This window comes from Mchenga conophoros, linkage group LG16 (genome assembly GCF_057382185.1).
Source record: "Mchenga conophoros isolate Kocher_MC1m ecotype Shallow Benthic linkage group LG16, M_conophoros_male_GT1.1, whole genome shotgun sequence".
In the NCBI taxonomy this organism is placed as follows: domain Eukaryota; kingdom Metazoa; phylum Chordata; class Actinopteri; order Cichliformes; family Cichlidae; genus Mchenga; species Mchenga conophoros.
The window spans coordinates 29,146,705-29,164,126 of record NC_140541.1 but is presented as its reverse complement, the minus strand read 5'-3'; the positions used below and the strand labels follow the sequence as shown (position 1 = coordinate 29,164,126).

The 17,422-nt window shown below is 40.4% G+C and overlaps 2 protein-coding genes across 2 annotated transcripts in view; one reads left to right on the top strand and one right to left on the bottom strand.

The window, feature by feature from the left end:
• The window catches only part of asic4a (acid-sensing (proton-gated) ion channel family member 4a), a 96,139-nt gene extending 91,448 nt beyond the window's left edge, over nucleotides 1-4,691 (top strand). Inside the window, exon 10 of the mRNA XM_085248599.1 lies at nucleotides 900-4,691. Within this exon, the coding sequence (XP_085104725.1) occupies nucleotides 900-1,055 (156 nt within the window). The 3' untranslated portion in view covers nucleotides 1,056-4,691. The remainder of the gene's footprint in view (nucleotides 1-899) is intronic.
• Nucleotides 4,692-5,429: 738 nt separating this feature from the next.
• Nucleotides 5,430-15,547, bottom strand: LOC146557040 (chondroitin polymerizing factor, non-catalytic subunit-like). The gene is made up of 4 exons (XM_085248598.1): nucleotides 15,068-15,547; nucleotides 11,085-11,649; nucleotides 9,353-9,535; nucleotides 5,430-9,196 (listed from the first exon to the last, which is right to left on the bottom strand). The coding sequence occupies exons 1-4, from the start codon at nucleotides 15,355-15,357 to the stop codon at nucleotides 7,934-7,936; spliced, it is 2,301 nt and encodes a 766-aa protein (XP_085104724.1). The 5' UTR covers nucleotides 15,358-15,547; the 3' UTR covers nucleotides 5,430-7,933.
• Between the last annotated feature and the right edge of the window lie 1,875 nt (nucleotides 15,548-17,422).

The following is a 17,422-nucleotide window of genomic DNA, read 5'->3' as shown; positions in this document are numbered from 1 at the left end:
TAAAGGGCAGAGAGCTCCAGTCCGACTCAGACGCCAGCAAGGTGGAGGTGGAGTACTGGTTTGGGCTGGTATCATCAAAGATGAGGTTGTGGGGCCTTTTCAGGTTGAGGATGGAGTCAAGCTCAACTCCCAGTCCTACTGCCAGTTTCTGGAAGACACCTTCTTCAAGCAGTGGTACAGGAAGAAGTCTGCATCCTTCAAGAAAAACATGATTTTCATGCAGGACAATGCTCCATCACACGCGTCCAAGTACTCCACAGCGTGGCTGGCAAGAAAGGGTATAAAAGAAGAAAAACTAATGACATGGCCTCCTTGTTCACCTGATCTGAACCCCATTGAGAACCTGTGGTCCATCATCAAATGTGAGATTTACAAGGAGGGAAAACAGTACACCTCTCTGAACAGTGTCTGGGAGGCTGTGGTTGCTGCTGCACGCAATGTTGATGGTGAACAGATCAAAACACTGACAGAATCCATGGATGGCAGGCTTTTGAGTGTCCTTGCAAAGAAAGGTGGCTATATTGGTCGCTGATTTGTTTTTGTTTTGTTTTTGAATGTCAGAAATGTATATTTGTGAATGTGGAGATGTTATATTGGTTTCACTGGTAAAAATAAATAATTGAAATGGATATATATTTGTTTTTTGTTAAGTTGCCTAATAATTATGCACAGTAATAGTCACCTGCACATACAGATATCCCCCTAAAATAGCTAAAACTAAAAACTACTTCCACAAACATTCAGCTTTGATATTAATGAGTTTTTTGGGTTCATTGAGAACATGGTTGTTGTTCAATAATAAAATTATTCCTCAAAAATACAACTTGCCTAATAATTCTGCACTCCCTGTATTTAATGATAAATATACTTACTGACCCCCTTTGCTTTGTTTTCAACAGGAGCCCAATGACATGCCACGGAGTCACCCAGAGGGGGCCTATGCTAACACGATTCTCCCCAACCACCACGTCCCTCATCCTCATCCTCACCCCCATCCTCATCCTCACCACCACCATGCCGGACACCATGGGGTGTTTGAGGACTTCGCTTGCTAAAGCCAACCATTGTTTCCTGTCTTGGTGACAACAGAAGATAAGAGCTGTCTGTGTTGAGACCAATAACAGACCCTTGGCATTTCCGTCACTCCTTTGCTGTCACCAGTGAAAAGCTACAGCCAAAGTCAAACACCAAACTTGTGCTGCTAACAAACCACTTGTACGTACAGTATGTAGGCACAAAACGGACACGGCTTTTTCTCCTTTCCTTTTTTTTTTTTTTTTGCTCTATCTCTCTCTCTGTCTCTGGATGGGATCCCACTCAACATCGCCCCGCTTCATGTTATGATTCAAGACACTTTGTGATTTCAGGACCAATTTTTTGGTACATGATCACTACGAGGGAACAAGAGGAGGACTGCATGTCACCTTGATCCAGTTTATATTCCAAAAAAAGAAAGAAATAAGAAAAAAAAAGATTTATTTATTCAGCTAGCATCTCAGATTTTTTTTCCGTCTGTATCCTTCCATGTATGTCTCTTGAAACTGTTTCTCTTACTTCGAGGAGAACACAGTGTACCATATCAAGTCATCTACACAATATATTATGTAATTATTTAAAGAGATACTATTATATGTTCTATATTGTATACAAGATGACAATAATTCAGTAAGCATACCTTATTCACCATCCAAAGTATGAAGGGAGCTATTTAGGCTGAAATATATGACCTTGGCTTAGAAGATCTATCAGCATCTTTCCACATGATACACTTTGTCTGGTTTGTGGTTAAGGTGTTAGAGAGTAGCATTGTACCTGTACATAAAGTCCAACGTAAAAATGAGAAAGTTCTAAAGGTTCTGTTTCGATGGTTGTTGTTTATTTTTAGTTAATATATATCTTATGTACTATTAATTTTAGTTATTTATAAATTTTAGAGACAATTTTTATAAGAAAATATAGCGATCACGATTGTAGCAATTACTGTACACTTACAATCTGCAGATACGTAGACTGCCAGACATCGATACTTTCGTCCAGGTAACAAGAACGGACTGAATGCATTGTGACTATTATATCCATCATTTCCTTTAAGATGTCTGAGACAACACAAACATGCTTTGCTTACGGATGAGGATCGGGTTATGTTTTCACATATGACATGGTTGCGCTTTAAGTATTCCTCCTATTCGACTCATTTCTGCCCACCATCCACTCTTCATCTTGGTTAGCATCCTTACTTAAAGCTGACATAAGCAATAAGAGAATTTTTTACACATTTTTTTTGCAAACTCATCTCCTTCAGAACTACTGTAAAAGTACAGCAGCTATTTACAGTGGGGACCCAGCGTGTGTGTGTGTTTGTTTATGTGTTTGCATGCGCACTTTAACATTTTGCACACATGACTGAGCACATTAGACTGACACAGCTCAGATGAGCTGATCCATGAAAAAAGGAGGGATTACAATCAAAAAGCTGGAAGAGTATTACTGCGGCGGGAAGGTTTTATCAGCTGAAGCCACCTCTGGAGATGCAGATGTGGCAGCAACGTAAACAGGTACTGTGGCAGAGCCGGATATATTCTTATTGGTTTATGTAAAAAAGGACAGAGGACAACACAAATTTTTAAGAGCACAAGTAAGCAAAGGGAAATATAAACTGATTCACTGATTCACGACTAGTCTCTTTTTTTCCACTGCAGGAACTTACCAGACTTCCCTTAGCCACCTAGAAATGCATATTTGATTTAAGGCTCTTTCTTGCACCATTCTTTTCAAATAAGAAACTGGAACTTACAACAGCATTGTCTATGTTTTATCATATAACCTAAAGTAGATTATTGTTTATGATAGCAGAGATGGGATGGACAACCTTTGAAGCATTGCCGATATGGATTTTTGTTTCAGGGAACTAGTAGGACCAACTCAACCAGAATGGGGTCCTGTGCTGTCAGCCACATCATAGTCAGACGTTTCATCTGTTTGGCCGTGTGTCTGTGCTTTGTTTTTAATGGTTAAATAGGAGCTCGAGTGTGATTTTGAACAGAAATATCCAGTTCTTTCTTGAAATATTTGTAGTAGTAAGATGGCAGATGCTGCTCACACTTTTTTATCTTGTGACAAAGAAATCTGTGTTTCGTTTACTTTAGCAAATCCTAAAGGCTGGAATTTGCTTTTAGTTCATTATAATAAGAGAAGAAAACAACCGGGGGGATTAGATTGTTGTTTTGCTTAAATTCCTGCAGTAGAGTAGTGGGGGCTGTACATGAGGTTACCCAGTAGCCGGTAAAGACTAGCTGTAAGCTCCTCATTATTTTCTTTTGCAAATTAATTGCATTCTGTTACACCCAAAAGAGAGAATTATTCAGGACTGATACAAGTTTTTGTATGCTTTGCTAGTACAAGCCTCTAAGAAATTTTAGAAAGGTCAGCGTATATGCTAATCCAGATCGGTGACATGGGACTGCATGTTTTATATCACAAGCACCTTTAATCTTGAGTGAGGTTTTTGCAGATGTGTGCTCTCAAGCTGTAGTTTGGACTTACACGTGTCAGAATAGGTATCACGCAATGCGCTGGTGCAGAGTGTGAACCAAATTCGTTCCTACACAGAAGGTGGCAGACACTCCAGTGTCTGAGAAATGCAAGAATACCTTACACGATACAGAATTTCATGTTAACAAATGACAACATCATTTTTCCCGTTAATTTGATAGGTGTATTCTGTTGCCGCAATATTACCATACATCACTTTGGCTCACAGTGAGATTCCAGTCTCCATCTGCCAAATCCCCTCCTCCTTTCAAGTAATCATGGGCTATACATGGCTGTTTAATATTCATAATCATGTGTCACTTTGACATTTTCAAAAGGTTCCCAATCTGAGTCTCTGATGGCATCCTGTACAGGCTATGCATAACAATCTTCTCCTCTGTCATCAATAATTGTAGCTATCCTCAGAGAAGTCACACAGGGGTTGGTGTGTTGAGATGAATACAGGGCTGCTTTATTACTGTAGAGTTTTATTTAAACGGAAAAGCCTAAAGTGGATGTGGAAAGGCTTTTTTAATCCTGAAGACAGTGTGTTTAGGTTCACTGCAAAACACAACTTCAGATAATTCTGCATTCGTCAAAAAACACAGATAACTTTACAGCAGCAGCAGCCTGTGTGAGGTGCCACATGACCACACGGTGGGCGGCAGGTCTGTGCTGTAGCAGACGGGACAACTTCCCTTCTTAACAACATGTAGCTCACATTCCTGGGATTCCTACTCCGAGCTCCCTTTACATAGGGGACCTACCTATGTTTTTAAAAGCTTAAACTACCAATCAGCCTGTATGTGCTTGCTGCATTACCCATAAAAATTAATGTAATCTCACTAGCCACAGATGTTAGGTTTTGAATATCTGCCATTTTCCTGCTCATTTTATTTTATTTTTTTCAGCTGAGGCCTCGGAGAAAAATATAAGTGCAGGGTGATGCAAGGAGCTGTCAGGAATTCAAAAGGAGAAATTTCATCCTATATCTGACAGAAATGGAAATGGACTATCCCTGCAGTGACAAGGAACGCTTACATTTTGTATATAAGTGTGATCTTGTGATTATTGCTTCTGTTAGAACACATTTTATAAATGTTAAATATGGTAAATACAATGAATATTAAAGTTTAGATAAAAACCAGTGCCTCTTAAATCCCATTTCACTGTATGCCGTCTTTTTATTCCCCTACAAACCACACCATTGAATAGCAATTCAGACTCTGGCCATTTTTATTTCCTTTTGAATGACCTTTAAGGTTGCATAAAGACATCTCGAAGGCTAGCTCCTACAAGATGAGAGCAGGATTATTGATAGAGATGGTAAAAAATGTGTTATTCTGCTTGTTAAAAGGTGAATTGTTTGGGTTTTTTTTTTGATGGTTTAATTTTTTTACTGCTTTCTGGAGGACTTAAAACAACCTTGTCCTCACACGACAGGAGAAAGTCCTGGGATTGAACATAAAATAAAGTACAAAATAATGGCTTACAATTAACTCACAGCTGCTCTGTAGTTATGCGGTTTTACAGCATGCCTCGGGGCAGTACATATAGACCCTTGAAATAACTAAAGCTGTAATTAAGGTTGCGACGTTTTCCCTGTTTTTACCCAACCCAGACATCAGGAATACCCAAGTTCTAACGTGGGCAGCAATATTGCTGAGAAAATGTTGCTTATTTCTGTGAGATTAAAACAGTCTTCTTCGTATTAGAAATGTGATTTCTACACGTTCAATCCTCTGCTTGTAGCGACCAGTAGCCATTACTGGTCTGGGACCTGCGCTGCTGACAGCAAACGCATTCTTCTGCTGACACCTAAAGGACAAAAAGGATTCTGTTCCTGCATTGCCAACCATGTTATATCACAGCAATCCAGACAACAAAAGGACAAAATGTCATATTTAAACATCCTTTATTTAAAAAAAACAAAAACAAATAAAATTACAATTCACAGCTTATTGGTAATTACAGCACACATTTGGATGTGATGAACTTTAAATTGAAAAGTATTGCTTTGGTTTTACAAGTACCCACGTGCACTGAACACTAAACCAACAGGTTCAATCAGCAATGGAAAATTTTAAAGAAAAAAAATGTTTTATTTTAAATAATTTGCTTGATCCAAAGTGAATTTTGTTTCTGTTTGAAAGCAAAAGGACAAAGCAGATACTTGATTCCGTCACAAAATAATACAATAGAAACTGGAGTGTAAATAAAGCTTAAAAAAAAAAAAGTTTAAAAATAGAGTGTCTATAAAATATTTATAGATGCACAGAAAATGTCATGGAAGCCTCTGTTAGCGCTGAAGTGTTTAGAAGATGCATAATTTAGGAGATATGACAGATTGAATAAATTATGGACAAAATACTTAAGAGACTGCGCTCGGCGATGACGGATGTGATAATTAATCTGCCCGCTCCTTTAATTTTGGGCTTCTCGTGTCTGCAGAAGGCAAAGACGACGCAGATCACCACAATAACTTCATATTGTAATCTCAGCACTTTCAGCAATCTTTCACAGATTATATTTTCAATTATGCACATTATTAGCATCGTACTCTTCAAAGGATTGAGACGAACATTCATACAAGCTGGTGCACCGTAATGGTAAAAAGAAAGACTCATCTTGAAAAAAGACGCGTCAAGGAAAAATAAAATGTTCACATGGCAGACAATACAGAAAACACCTTTCAGGACCACCAAAGTGGATGTAGTGTTTCCAACATATACATCAAATCCAATTACAGTTAAATAACAGGACTTGCCTTGATTTTATGTATTTCCAAGTAAACCGGATGATGAAAAGTGTCTAGTGTCAGAGAAAATACATTAAAAGGTCTTGTCATAAGAAATTACAGTGTATTTACTTCGTATCAAACAGAAAGAATGAGTCACGTACAGTATTTTTGATATACACACTGCTTTCGAATGAAAAGTCCTCCATCAGACATATTCAGCTGTGTTATCTGTAATATTGCACATTATAATATACTCAATGACATTATGGTGTCCAGTACCGCTACCTCCACCAGAAAAGACCCCCATTGGGCAGCGTTACAACTGGGAGAAAGCAGCCATTTGTGTAACTGAGCACACCGCATGGGAGGACAATGATGCCAACCAGTGACTTACAATATCTTAACAACACAGTTGAAATTCTTTAAAAAAAAAGCAAAACAAAAACAGTTTCTTTTGGAGTTCTCAGACTGCCTACACCTGGTGAAATGTCTTCATACATTCTTTATTTCAGCTGTTACTAAACTAATTCAATTCTAATTTAAAAAGTACCGTACATTTCAAAAGGGACTCTTGAAAAATCTGAGCAATCGCTACAAGCATTTAATAATGAGCCCTCGCCCTCATCTACTGCCTCATGCAAGCAAGTTTTCTTGGAAAACTTACAAGTAGACAACCTCTGAATAACTTAAAAACACAATGCTGGCCTACATAAAAATAAAGGTTTGTATCTATTATATAAAAGTTCCAGCAGCAATTTCTCAGAAGCTCCATTCCCTGCTTTGAGGCACATGTGCAGCCTGTGGATAGCTGGTGGTCTGACATTTCTGCGATAACCACCGCTGTATCAGGCTTCATGCACAGTGAAAGGTAACACCTCCCATTTATCCAAAGCGTTATTGATTTTATTCATAAATCTAAAAAAATATATAGATGTACAATACCTCGTGGAGTCATTTTTGTCAAGGCACATATGCAAATATGCACTTTTGATATTTACTGATTTGAGTATTTACCAAAGTGCAACACTTCAGTGCCCCCTTGTGAAGGGACACATAGGTTACCAGTAAAAAAAAAAAAAAAATAGACAGCTCCGCTTTAAAATACCTTTGATATCGACATTAAATTAAAGGACATTCCCTCTGAAAAAGCAACAACATACTAAAAGTTTTTGCAACTTGTTTTGGTTCGTTTAGTTGAGCAGCTGCAGCCAGTACATCAGCTCAATCATGCCTGTTGTATTCAAAATAGTCAAAAGCACAAGCATTACATCCAAGTGTTGCGAACCAAAATCAAGGTTATAAATCCCACTGAATGCATTGGACGTCTGAATCATAACAATCAAGTCAATACTGCAAAGTTTCTGCCCTCTAGTGGTCAAAGCCTGCTTGACGCAATCATTAAAACTATGTGAAAAGGTTTTATTGGGAGTGTACTGCACTTATATATATCCAAACTGCCCTTAATGCACACAGGAAGACAGAGACAATCACTTGTGTTACCTGACTTGGTGACTAAAAGTCACCTACACCCCTAAGCAGGAGTTGTACTTGGTAAAAAGTTTAAGCGATGGGTGGTGGCACAACGGTTGCCCTCTTCACCCTAAATTCAAGCCTCGAGACTTTTTTAGCGAACGTGCAGGAGCACAGGTTTCACTGCTATTTTTAAGTGCTGTTTCCGTGCTCTTGCTCAAAAAGCAGCATGGCAAGTTGGGAGCGAGAACCGATGCTCTCCAAGTTGCTCTGAACACATCTGTGATAGATGTCCTCACTGAGTCTTGGGTTGCAGACTTCATAAAGGTATTGCTGGCGTAACGCTGGCTCTATTGCCCTGAATACGTGCAGACCTGAATACTTTACGAACATTTCGTAGATATCCATGTTCTCTAGAATCTCCTCGTTTTCTTGGACGTCCGCCACCATCCGACTGCGCGTCGTCATGTAGTCCGAGTTGTAGAAGCACGTTTCATCAAACGACCTGCGGTCAAAAAGGCCCGCGTCCTTGACCAGATCAAGTGTGTCTGGATGTGGCTGGTTGTGATAAGCCACGTCGGGGTTGTACTCCTGAAAATGAATGGGGAAGAATACTTGCCAATTGTTAATGGCATTCATGCGACAGCGATTCAGAAACTCCGAATTGATGTTTGTGTTGACTTCAGCCAGGAAGAAGAGCGTGTCGACGGGGTGCTTCTTTGAGATGATGTCCATGAATTTGATCTGGGATGGCGTTTCCGTCTTAACACTGATCCACGGGATTTTAACTGCAGGGTATTTGCGTTCATAAACGGTTATCTGAGACTTCACGCTGGCAAATATATCATTCTGGCTAACTTGTTGGGCCTCCACTGGGTCATAAATAAACAAGAAGGTTAGGATTGCATTTTCGCTGGTCTCAAAGGCATTCGAGGCAAAGACTTCAAGAAAGTGATCGACGTAGCTCCGGTCCTGCAGAGTAAGCGGTATAATAATGTGGACCCTTGTAGCTTCAGTGACATATGGCATGGGAATGATCTCTATCTGGCTCAAAGGTCGCACCAGATGAACCCTCTTTGTGATGGAGCGGCTGTGACCTTTCTGATTAACAGCCTCCAGCTGAAGGTCTAAGGTGTACTCCATCCCCCTAATGGGGTCAAAGCGTCTGTAGCCATTAATCAGTTGCTGCTTCTTTAAGTGTATAATGGGCATGTACTTCTTGTTCAGCTCTCCTATGGCGGTGTCAATGACATCCGCCACGTCCATGCGGTCAATGCCGCGCAACTCGCACTTGGGTGAGCCATCAATGCACGAATAAATCTCCTCCTCTGTGAAGTATTCCCATTTCAGAACTTCAAACCGAGACTTTGGTTCAAAAGGAGGATTGATCCCCACTGGCCACTGGGCGCTTCGATTCCCCTCAAAAGCAACAACACTCACATTCTTTATTTCTGCCTGTGGAAACACAATAAGTGTTAAAATAGACACATTTAACCCAGCTCGTACTACACTGAAATTGTGGTATTTTTGTGCCAACAATGGAGGCGAGCAGGCAGGTTTTTATTTGTGACTGATCCATGGGTGATTTGCGACACTTGAAAATCAGCTTACCTGCAGCTTAGCAATCTCATCATAAGTCTTCTGGAGTTCAATCTCAGTGAAGAATCTGTGCAGGCGGTACATCTGCTCCGGGTCAGACACTGGATGGACGGTCAGGGCTTTCTTAAACTCTTCACTCTGTTCTTTGCTTGGATCAGAGTTTTTTGCCAACTCATAATGGTGGTAGTGAAGTCCCTGAAAGGAATCACACAGGTCCTTTCATGAGGTGCGACGACACAAACACGCCTATTGTTATTCCAAGCTGTCAGCTGTTATGCAGCGCTGCTTTCATTCAAACAAACATTACATGCCATCCAGGCAGCATCTTGTGCTCGTCTCTGCTGCAAGGCTGACCATAATTGCACAGTGAACTGTAGACAGATTCTTTTTTTTTTTTCGTTTAAATAAAACAAGACGGTTTATAACTGGAGATTTTTACAGTTAGACTTTTGGTCATTTTTAGGGATGTGTTTATTTTGGGCACTCTTAACGGTGTCTCTCACTTTAGTAACAGGCTTGAAGGAGGAGAAAAAAAAAAGGAGGAAACTAACAGAAGTGACTGACACAGGCGGCAGAATCCCACTTACAGACATGGTCACTTAAGCTGAAAACAAAGTAACCACCTAAGGAGCTTGAGTGATTAAAAAAAGTGAACCCAATCTGATCAAGCTATTAAAAGAACAAAGAACAGAGACAATGCTTAACTGAGCAGTGAAGCAATTCTGTTGGAAATGTTTGCCAACTTACACCCTGTAGCTGAAGACTTAGTGAAGCCTAATTGTCACCAGTGTTCTCTTTCTTAGCAGAAAAAAAAATGCCTGGGTCTGTGTTCAAGCTATTTTCTTTAGCCATTTGAGGCCTTTTAGCTTGCCTCTGTTTCTCCCCTTATCTTGGGGGTGTGGGAGTGTGAGGGGACTCTGGTGGAGCTATTCTGGCTCAGGGCACTTAAGATAGCCAAGTTATTCACTCTCAGCTATGGTACAAGATGGTTTCCTGCTTTGGGGGAAGGCCAAGTAAGGGTAAATAGAAGCTAAAAAGATTTTTACATGTATGGAAAATAATACAAACAAAACCAAAACTTTAGTATGGGTGAAGCAGACTTCCTGAATGACACAACCAATCGCCTAAAGGGTGGTCAGACAGAGCTTGTTTGACCTTAAATGTTAATGACATTACAGGCGCAGAGCATGTTGACCCACAGGGGATTTTCACGCCATTGAATCTAAGCTGAACTGTGAGCTGTGCTTTCTTTGCCTGTTTGCTTATTCCACAGTGCTGCTGGAGATGCAAAAAATGCAAGGCTAAAGGGTATTAGCAAACCACTCTGTAACACAAATACCATCTCTGTACTTGCATGGTAATTACAGTTTTATATAGCTAGCTGTCCATCAGCTTTAAGTGCTTTCCCAGAGGCAAAGCATGATTTGTACTGTGAGGGCTAAACTAATAAAAAACTAAAAAGTTTTTTAAAATAACTGCTATGACCTATCACATGGCTGTTCTGAATGAAAGACTTTGTGCAAGTCTTCTTTATGGTTTGATACACAAATAAATGCACTATTAAAAAGGTGTTTGGTCTTTCAAAGACTGTATAAAAGTTTCTGTGTCCCAAACGTAGATTTAAGTGCTTTAAACCTGCATTACTTCGGAAAGCCAGCAGACAGCGACTTTTCTGGCTGTCAGTATGTCCTATTGCATAGAAGTCTATAGGGTCATAGGATTCTAAATCCACTTCTCAACCTACCTCATATTCGCCAACGCAGTTTATGCTGGTGTAATCAATGATGCATCGTCCAAGCCACTCATCAGGCCGGGCGCTCAGGATGTCGTTCCTACAATTTTCCAGGAAGGGCTGGAGTCGTAGCAGCAAGCTACGTGACAGCAGGTACCCAAACCCTCCATAGCAGTACCTCCCTTCCATCGCCCCACCTATGAACTCCTCAGGCCTGCCCATGTAAAGTTCTCGATCCATACTCAAGTGCTCCACCAGTGCTTTGATCCGGTCGGCTTCAGTGTAGGCGTCATCTTGGACAAAGTAGAACCAGTCGTATTCATTGATGTAATGGTCGAAAATGTATTTGATGGTCTGGAACATGTTCCATATCAGCCTCTCGTCTCCATGAGAAACCACAAACATGCCGTGAGGGATTTTGCGGCTGCGCGAACCAGTAAAGAAGATCACAGCGTCCAGATGATGGCTGATGGTTCGATTCACAGCTACACCTAAGGTGTTAATGGTGTTTTTGGAGGTCATGACCCCGACGAACAGACGCTCCCGCATCCCCAACTCCGTGCTGATGTACTTGGCCCTGAAAGAGATGTCAAACGGTGACTGAGTCGATGCTGCTTTGAATGAAAACTGCCAACAAAAGAACTAATGATCTAAATAGATCTTATATCATAATATATTATTTCGCATATGTAAAGTACTGTGTAATGACTCTTTGGGAATCACCTTGTTGTTCTTTTTAAATAAATTTAACTAAACAAATTTGGTGTCTAAAGATATAATTTAAAATTGGTTATGCGCCAAGTTGTCTGTTATGTGCAGGCACAAGACTGGTTTTGGTGTCTTTTATTCTTGAATGAATGAATGAATGAATGAATGAATGAATGAATGAATGAATGCCATAGGTCAGTGTCAAGTGGCTTAACAAACAAAAATAACATTGCTCTGAAAAATGCTCAAGTACGAAGATCAGATTAACTGCTCGTTAATTCACATTCAATGTTCAAATGAAACATTTAAAAGACCTTCAGAACGCCTTGAGAGCTATTGCTCAAAATCAGTTAAAAAAAATGTCAAGAATGTCAGACTCCTTTGAAGTAAAGCAAACTATTGAGGTGTGGCTCAAAAACTGTTGTAGAGTCTTGTAATTTATTGTTCAGCTCATTAAACATCTAGAAATTATTAAATCATTAGAGAAAACAAGGACTAAACAGACATGATGTAGTGACCTATAGTGGTGGATTGTAAGTCTCAAAAGAGAATCACACTGGACTGCCTGATGACTTTACAGCATTTCTGACTAATTTTTTTTTTCCTTCCCCTTTCAAATCTGCAAGAAGATCCTCTAAACATCAGTGTCCAGTCAGGCTTTCGCAATATTTCCATCTTAACAGAAAACACCAAAACAGAGTTTGTTGATTAGATGATTTAAATATCTTGACACACAAGTAACAACTAATGTTCTTCGGAAAAGTAAACATGTAAGAACTTGCATTGTGTTTCATCATTTACCACAACGCCAAACTGATTTTCATTTCCTTGTTATGCTCCACATAGCATTAATAATGGCCTGTTGTTAGAGCTGCAACTGTTGGTCAATAGATCACTCAAGACAGTGGAACAAATTTTAAACAACATTTTTCCCCCAAGAGAATTTGCAGCTGTTCTCTTCACATGTGTGGTCCCACATTAAATATTTGCATTTTGAACTCTCGGTTGGACAAACAGTATATGTGAGAACATCTACATGAGCTCTGGATATCGGTGACCTGGGCCTGTACCGTGAAGCGAGTTCAAAATCCCCAGGGTATCTTTCTGTTATCTGGACTAATTTAACATAACACTGGTGATTGAGATAAGCAGTCACACAAAGCTGGTTATCAACTCACTAAGTTAACCCAGAGTTTCCTAATCTAGATATCAGCGTGTTCACATGAAAAAGGGTTTTTTGGCAACATCTGACCTGTCACACTGATTATTTTACTGGAAGCTGATTTCGCAAAGAAAGAGTAAACTATGATATTAGGAAAATATGAATAGCTTACACAGATATAACGGAATGAACAGCTGCTGCAGTGTGAGAGGAAAAGGACCGTGCAGTAGTTTAGTGTTATAAGTGATACATGATTTCATTAAATGTTTTGGTCCGTGAGACTGGAAGAGACCTACTATATTAACAAAGTTAAGCCTGTTTAAAGACAGAAAGAAAAGCTTGCAACAATACAAGTTGTGTGAGTTAACAGACTATATCATTAAGGATGAGGTATAAACGAGTATTCCATTAAATGAATGTTTAAATTTGCATAGGACAGTTTTGGTTTTTATTCTTTCAGCTCCAGCTTGATGATGGATAACAGTAAAGAATTGATACAAAGAACTGATTTAAAATGTAGGTTTTGTCTAAATGCAATTGATAGAGAGCGCACAAGTACAAACAGGTTTCCCGATTTTGGTATTCATGTTTGCAGAACAACAAAACTGTTGTAAAATCGTTTGCACCCAACAGAGAAAACATGGCAAGGACAACTGAACCTAGAAGTTTTCTTACTGACTCTTCGGGAAAACAAAGTCAAACTGGAGCCATTAAAAACAAACTTTATAACTTTATACCCTCCTGTTATCAAGGTTAGATATCTTCCAAGAAGGCTGGCGCTATTTTCAGAAAACCTGATTGGTCAGGAGGTGGCGACTTTGTACTTGCTGATCTTTAATGTGCAAGGTTCACAGCTTAAGTTACCATAGCAATGAACCTTGGTAAAAAGTGAACCACCTTAATAGTACAGACCAACCTGGGTTAACACCAAAGTTACCTTGATAAGTCAAAATCCTGCTTGGTAGTACAGTCCTCAGGAGTCTCACACCCTACTCTACATTATAAGACAGTGGTTCACATCTTAATTGGCTCAAGTTTACAAAAGTTAGGATGCAACTGAAAACTGAGGATTACCAGACAGAACAGAGTCTGTAATAACAATGGCTATAAAAGACAGTATCAACCTGATCTGGGAAAGCCTACTTCCTTTAGCCCCACATTTAGCTTCATTGGGATTAGGGTTAGGCATAATTCATAAGAACAATTATAAGATGCACCACCCTTTACTGAACAAACCAACGTTTGGCATAAGCTGCCTCTGAAACCTCGGCAATTGCACGTTTTCATCTGTAGCCTCAGCAGAACTTCTTTACGAGGAAAGACCCTTTCTTGGAATTGAACTGAAATTCAGCCACTGTGGGTGCAGAGGCCAGCACTTAAATAAGGTCTTTACTCAGAGAGGGGAAAAAATGCAAGTTTGGAGGCATACTGTAGCACAGAAAAAAAAACTAGCTCTACTCTGGCCAGGGTTACACTGGAAAACAGCAGAGGAAGTGGTGCAGACTTCACGTTGTTAGAAGGAAACAGGCTCTGAATCAGCTGTGGCTACCACTGGCTGTCTTATTAGCTTCAATGATGAGGATACTCAATTATAATCGTATAGCTACATGAGAATTAGTGACTGAATGTGTAAAAAAAAAAAAAAAAAAAGTCTTTGAATGCAATTTTCTCAGCTCCCTCACTAATTAACACTCTTTGCAAACTCCTGTAATCACATTTCTCCATTGAAGTAACTGTTAAACCTGCAATTTCAGCAGCTTTTCTGCCTCTTAATCATGTTTGGTGCGCATCTACAGATGTGCACGTCTCTTGTGAGGCATCTTGTCCTCACTTTACTTGAGCCTGTAAACTTGCGCCAACCAAACCTAGATCTTTGTCTCCACTTATGGGACACAGGAACAATGGTGTGCACAGAAAGTAGGACACCTGGCCACGTTACCCGCGCAGGCGTTATGATGTGAAGTCACACAATGAGTGATTTCAACATCATCATAATCATGACCATCAGAGACCAGTCATCATTAGAGGGGATGATCTACACAGCGGCCTGCTGTGCTGTAGTGTATAGCAACGTGCTGTCAGGCTGTGCTCTCCCAGTCAAAGTGAACCAACAAACACAAGTTACCTGAAAACTTTCTTTGGGGCGCTCGGCTGGATCTGTTTGTACGGGACTATTCTTGGTTGAAAATCCTCTTCGGACGTCACATCGTTGACAGCAGAAATAGAGTTGGGCTTTCGGGCTCCTTTGAGCAGTCCATCCTTACCTAAAGACACAGCCTCCCCTTCCTTACTGTCCGGAGAACACGCGTCTTCCGACCAGCTCACGCTCAGTAAACTCAGCGTGAAGCCTAAAGAAATACCGATCACCACCGGGCCGAGCGACCGCAGCACAGAAATTAACAACGAAAATCTCATCTTGAGCGTCGGATCTCTCTGTCCGGCAGTCCCGCTTCGGTCGCTTTCAAGGCGTCCAAACAGGCCTCTGGACTGGGACAGCTCGACTCTTCATCGAAGTGGAGCATCCAGAGACAACTTGAGGAAAAGATGCAGCTTCTTCCTTTAATTTTACGCAGGACTCTTACGTGTCAGTCTAGCTCATGCTTGGCTCCGCCCCCTCCTGCTTGGCGTGTCACAGGCGGGACTACTTGCACATTTATGTGTGTGTGTGCGTGCTGAGCGGGGCGGAGGGATATTGGCCAATCGTATTTATCGATTCGTGTTTTGGGACACGGATTTACCCCGCTTGTTTTAGTGTCTCTGAACACAATTTTAATCTCCGTGCCCATGAGCGCCAAATAGATATTTTCCACTTCAAAATAATGACACCCACTCCTGATATCCGATTACGAGTTCGCCTTGGGAAGGTGGGAACGACGCCTCCTCCTTAGCTACATGTTAAACACCAAAGAAACGAAATTAAATTAAAGTTTAGGATTAAAGCTATTTTTATTTTTAAGAACTGGGTATCCTTTTAGTGGTTGCCAGGGTGACCCTTCTCCAGGTAAAGACTCTAGATAACCTGCTACAGGGGCTGCAGACAGGAAACATGCTGAAATAGGGCCATTTGTGTTCAGGTGCACGTACAGATTTTCTTTTGGGGGGGGGGCTAGATCACCTTTCATGGCCTTGGACATCCAGCATGACACGATGAGTTACGACTGACGACAGGTAAGACGCAGGTGAGGGAGAGCTGAAACACAGCCAGGGTCCTGTCTACCTGGACCAGGTGATGGCCTCTTTTCACAAGCTCAAATTAAAGAACTTCAGCAGCTGCTGTCATCGTTTCACTGCCCCCCTCCCTTCCCTTCCTTTTTCAAATTCAGCTTACACCGAAGTAACAAACAGGTAACCTTAATAGCTGAAATTAAGGGCATAAGAATGAGAAAACAATGATTGTTTTTATTTTATTCAATCTAATTAATGATTAGATATTATTACAATAAAGAACAGTTAACCTTGCTGTGTTAATAGATAACAGTTTTGCAGTTTTCTGACCTTTTTACTTTTACAGCATACCTTTGCTAATTCATATAGTGTTCCAATTTTCTGAAATAAATTGAAACTGCCGTAAGTATTTGTGGCACAAATCCTGGAAAGATTCCTCTGAGATTTTGGTGCATATTGACACGATAACATCAGCTGCACGATGCTGCCAATCTTTACCACATTCCAGTGCTGCTCTGCTGGATTGTGATCTGGTGACTGTGGAGGCCATTTGAGTACAGCAAAACTGACTGTCATGTTCAAGAAACCAGCGTGAGCTTTCTCCTTCTGGATGGCAATGCTCAGTTGGTGATACTGGGTGGAAAGTGTGCCAAAATATATATTAATTATTATTATTTATGTTAATAAAAACAACATGGTTGTTTCAGGTTGTTTACGCCGAGTTCCTACCTAAATATCTGAATGCTTTAGCAGAAATCAAGACTCATCAAATAAACAAACAACATGTTTCCAGTCTTATTTTGTCCAATTTTGTTGAAACCGTGTGAACTGTAGCTTCACTTTCCTGTTCTTATCAGACAGGAGTGTCACCCGGTGTGGTTTTCTGCTGCTGGAGCCCATCTGCTTCAAGGTTTGACCTGTTATAGTTTCAGAGATGAGTGATTATTCACGTTGCTGTTGCCTTCCTGTCAGCTCAAAGCAGTTTGTACATTCTCTCCTGATGTCTGGAATCAACAGGTATTCTCACACATTGGACTGGCGCTCACTGGATATTTTCTCTTCTTTTGGACCATTCTCTGTAACTTCTGGAGATGTTTGTGTTTGAAAATCCCTGCAGATCAACAGCTTCTGTTATAACCAGACCAGCTTGTCTGGCTCCAACAACGAGTCTGCATCCAAAGTCACGTGAATTGCCTTTTGTTCCTCATTCTGATGCTTGGTTGAGCTTCAGCAGGTCCACAATATGCACTGAGTTGCTGCCATGTAATTGGCTGATTAGATATTTAGGTAAAGTAGCCTTAGAATATATATAATA

Coding starts and splice junctions, on each gene's coding strand:
- LOC146557040 (XM_085248598.1), bottom strand. CDS start 15,357: ATGAGATTTTCGTTGTTAATTTCTGTGCTGCGGTCGCTCGGCCCGGTG. Junction 11,650..15,067: donor GCCCCAAAGAAAGTTTTCAG/GTAACTTGTGTT, acceptor CATCTCTTTCAG/GGCCAAGTACATCAGCACGG. Junction 9,197..9,352: donor ATGAGATTGCTAAGCTGCAG/GTAAGCTGATTT, acceptor GTGTTTCCACAG/GCAGAAATAAAGAATGTGAG.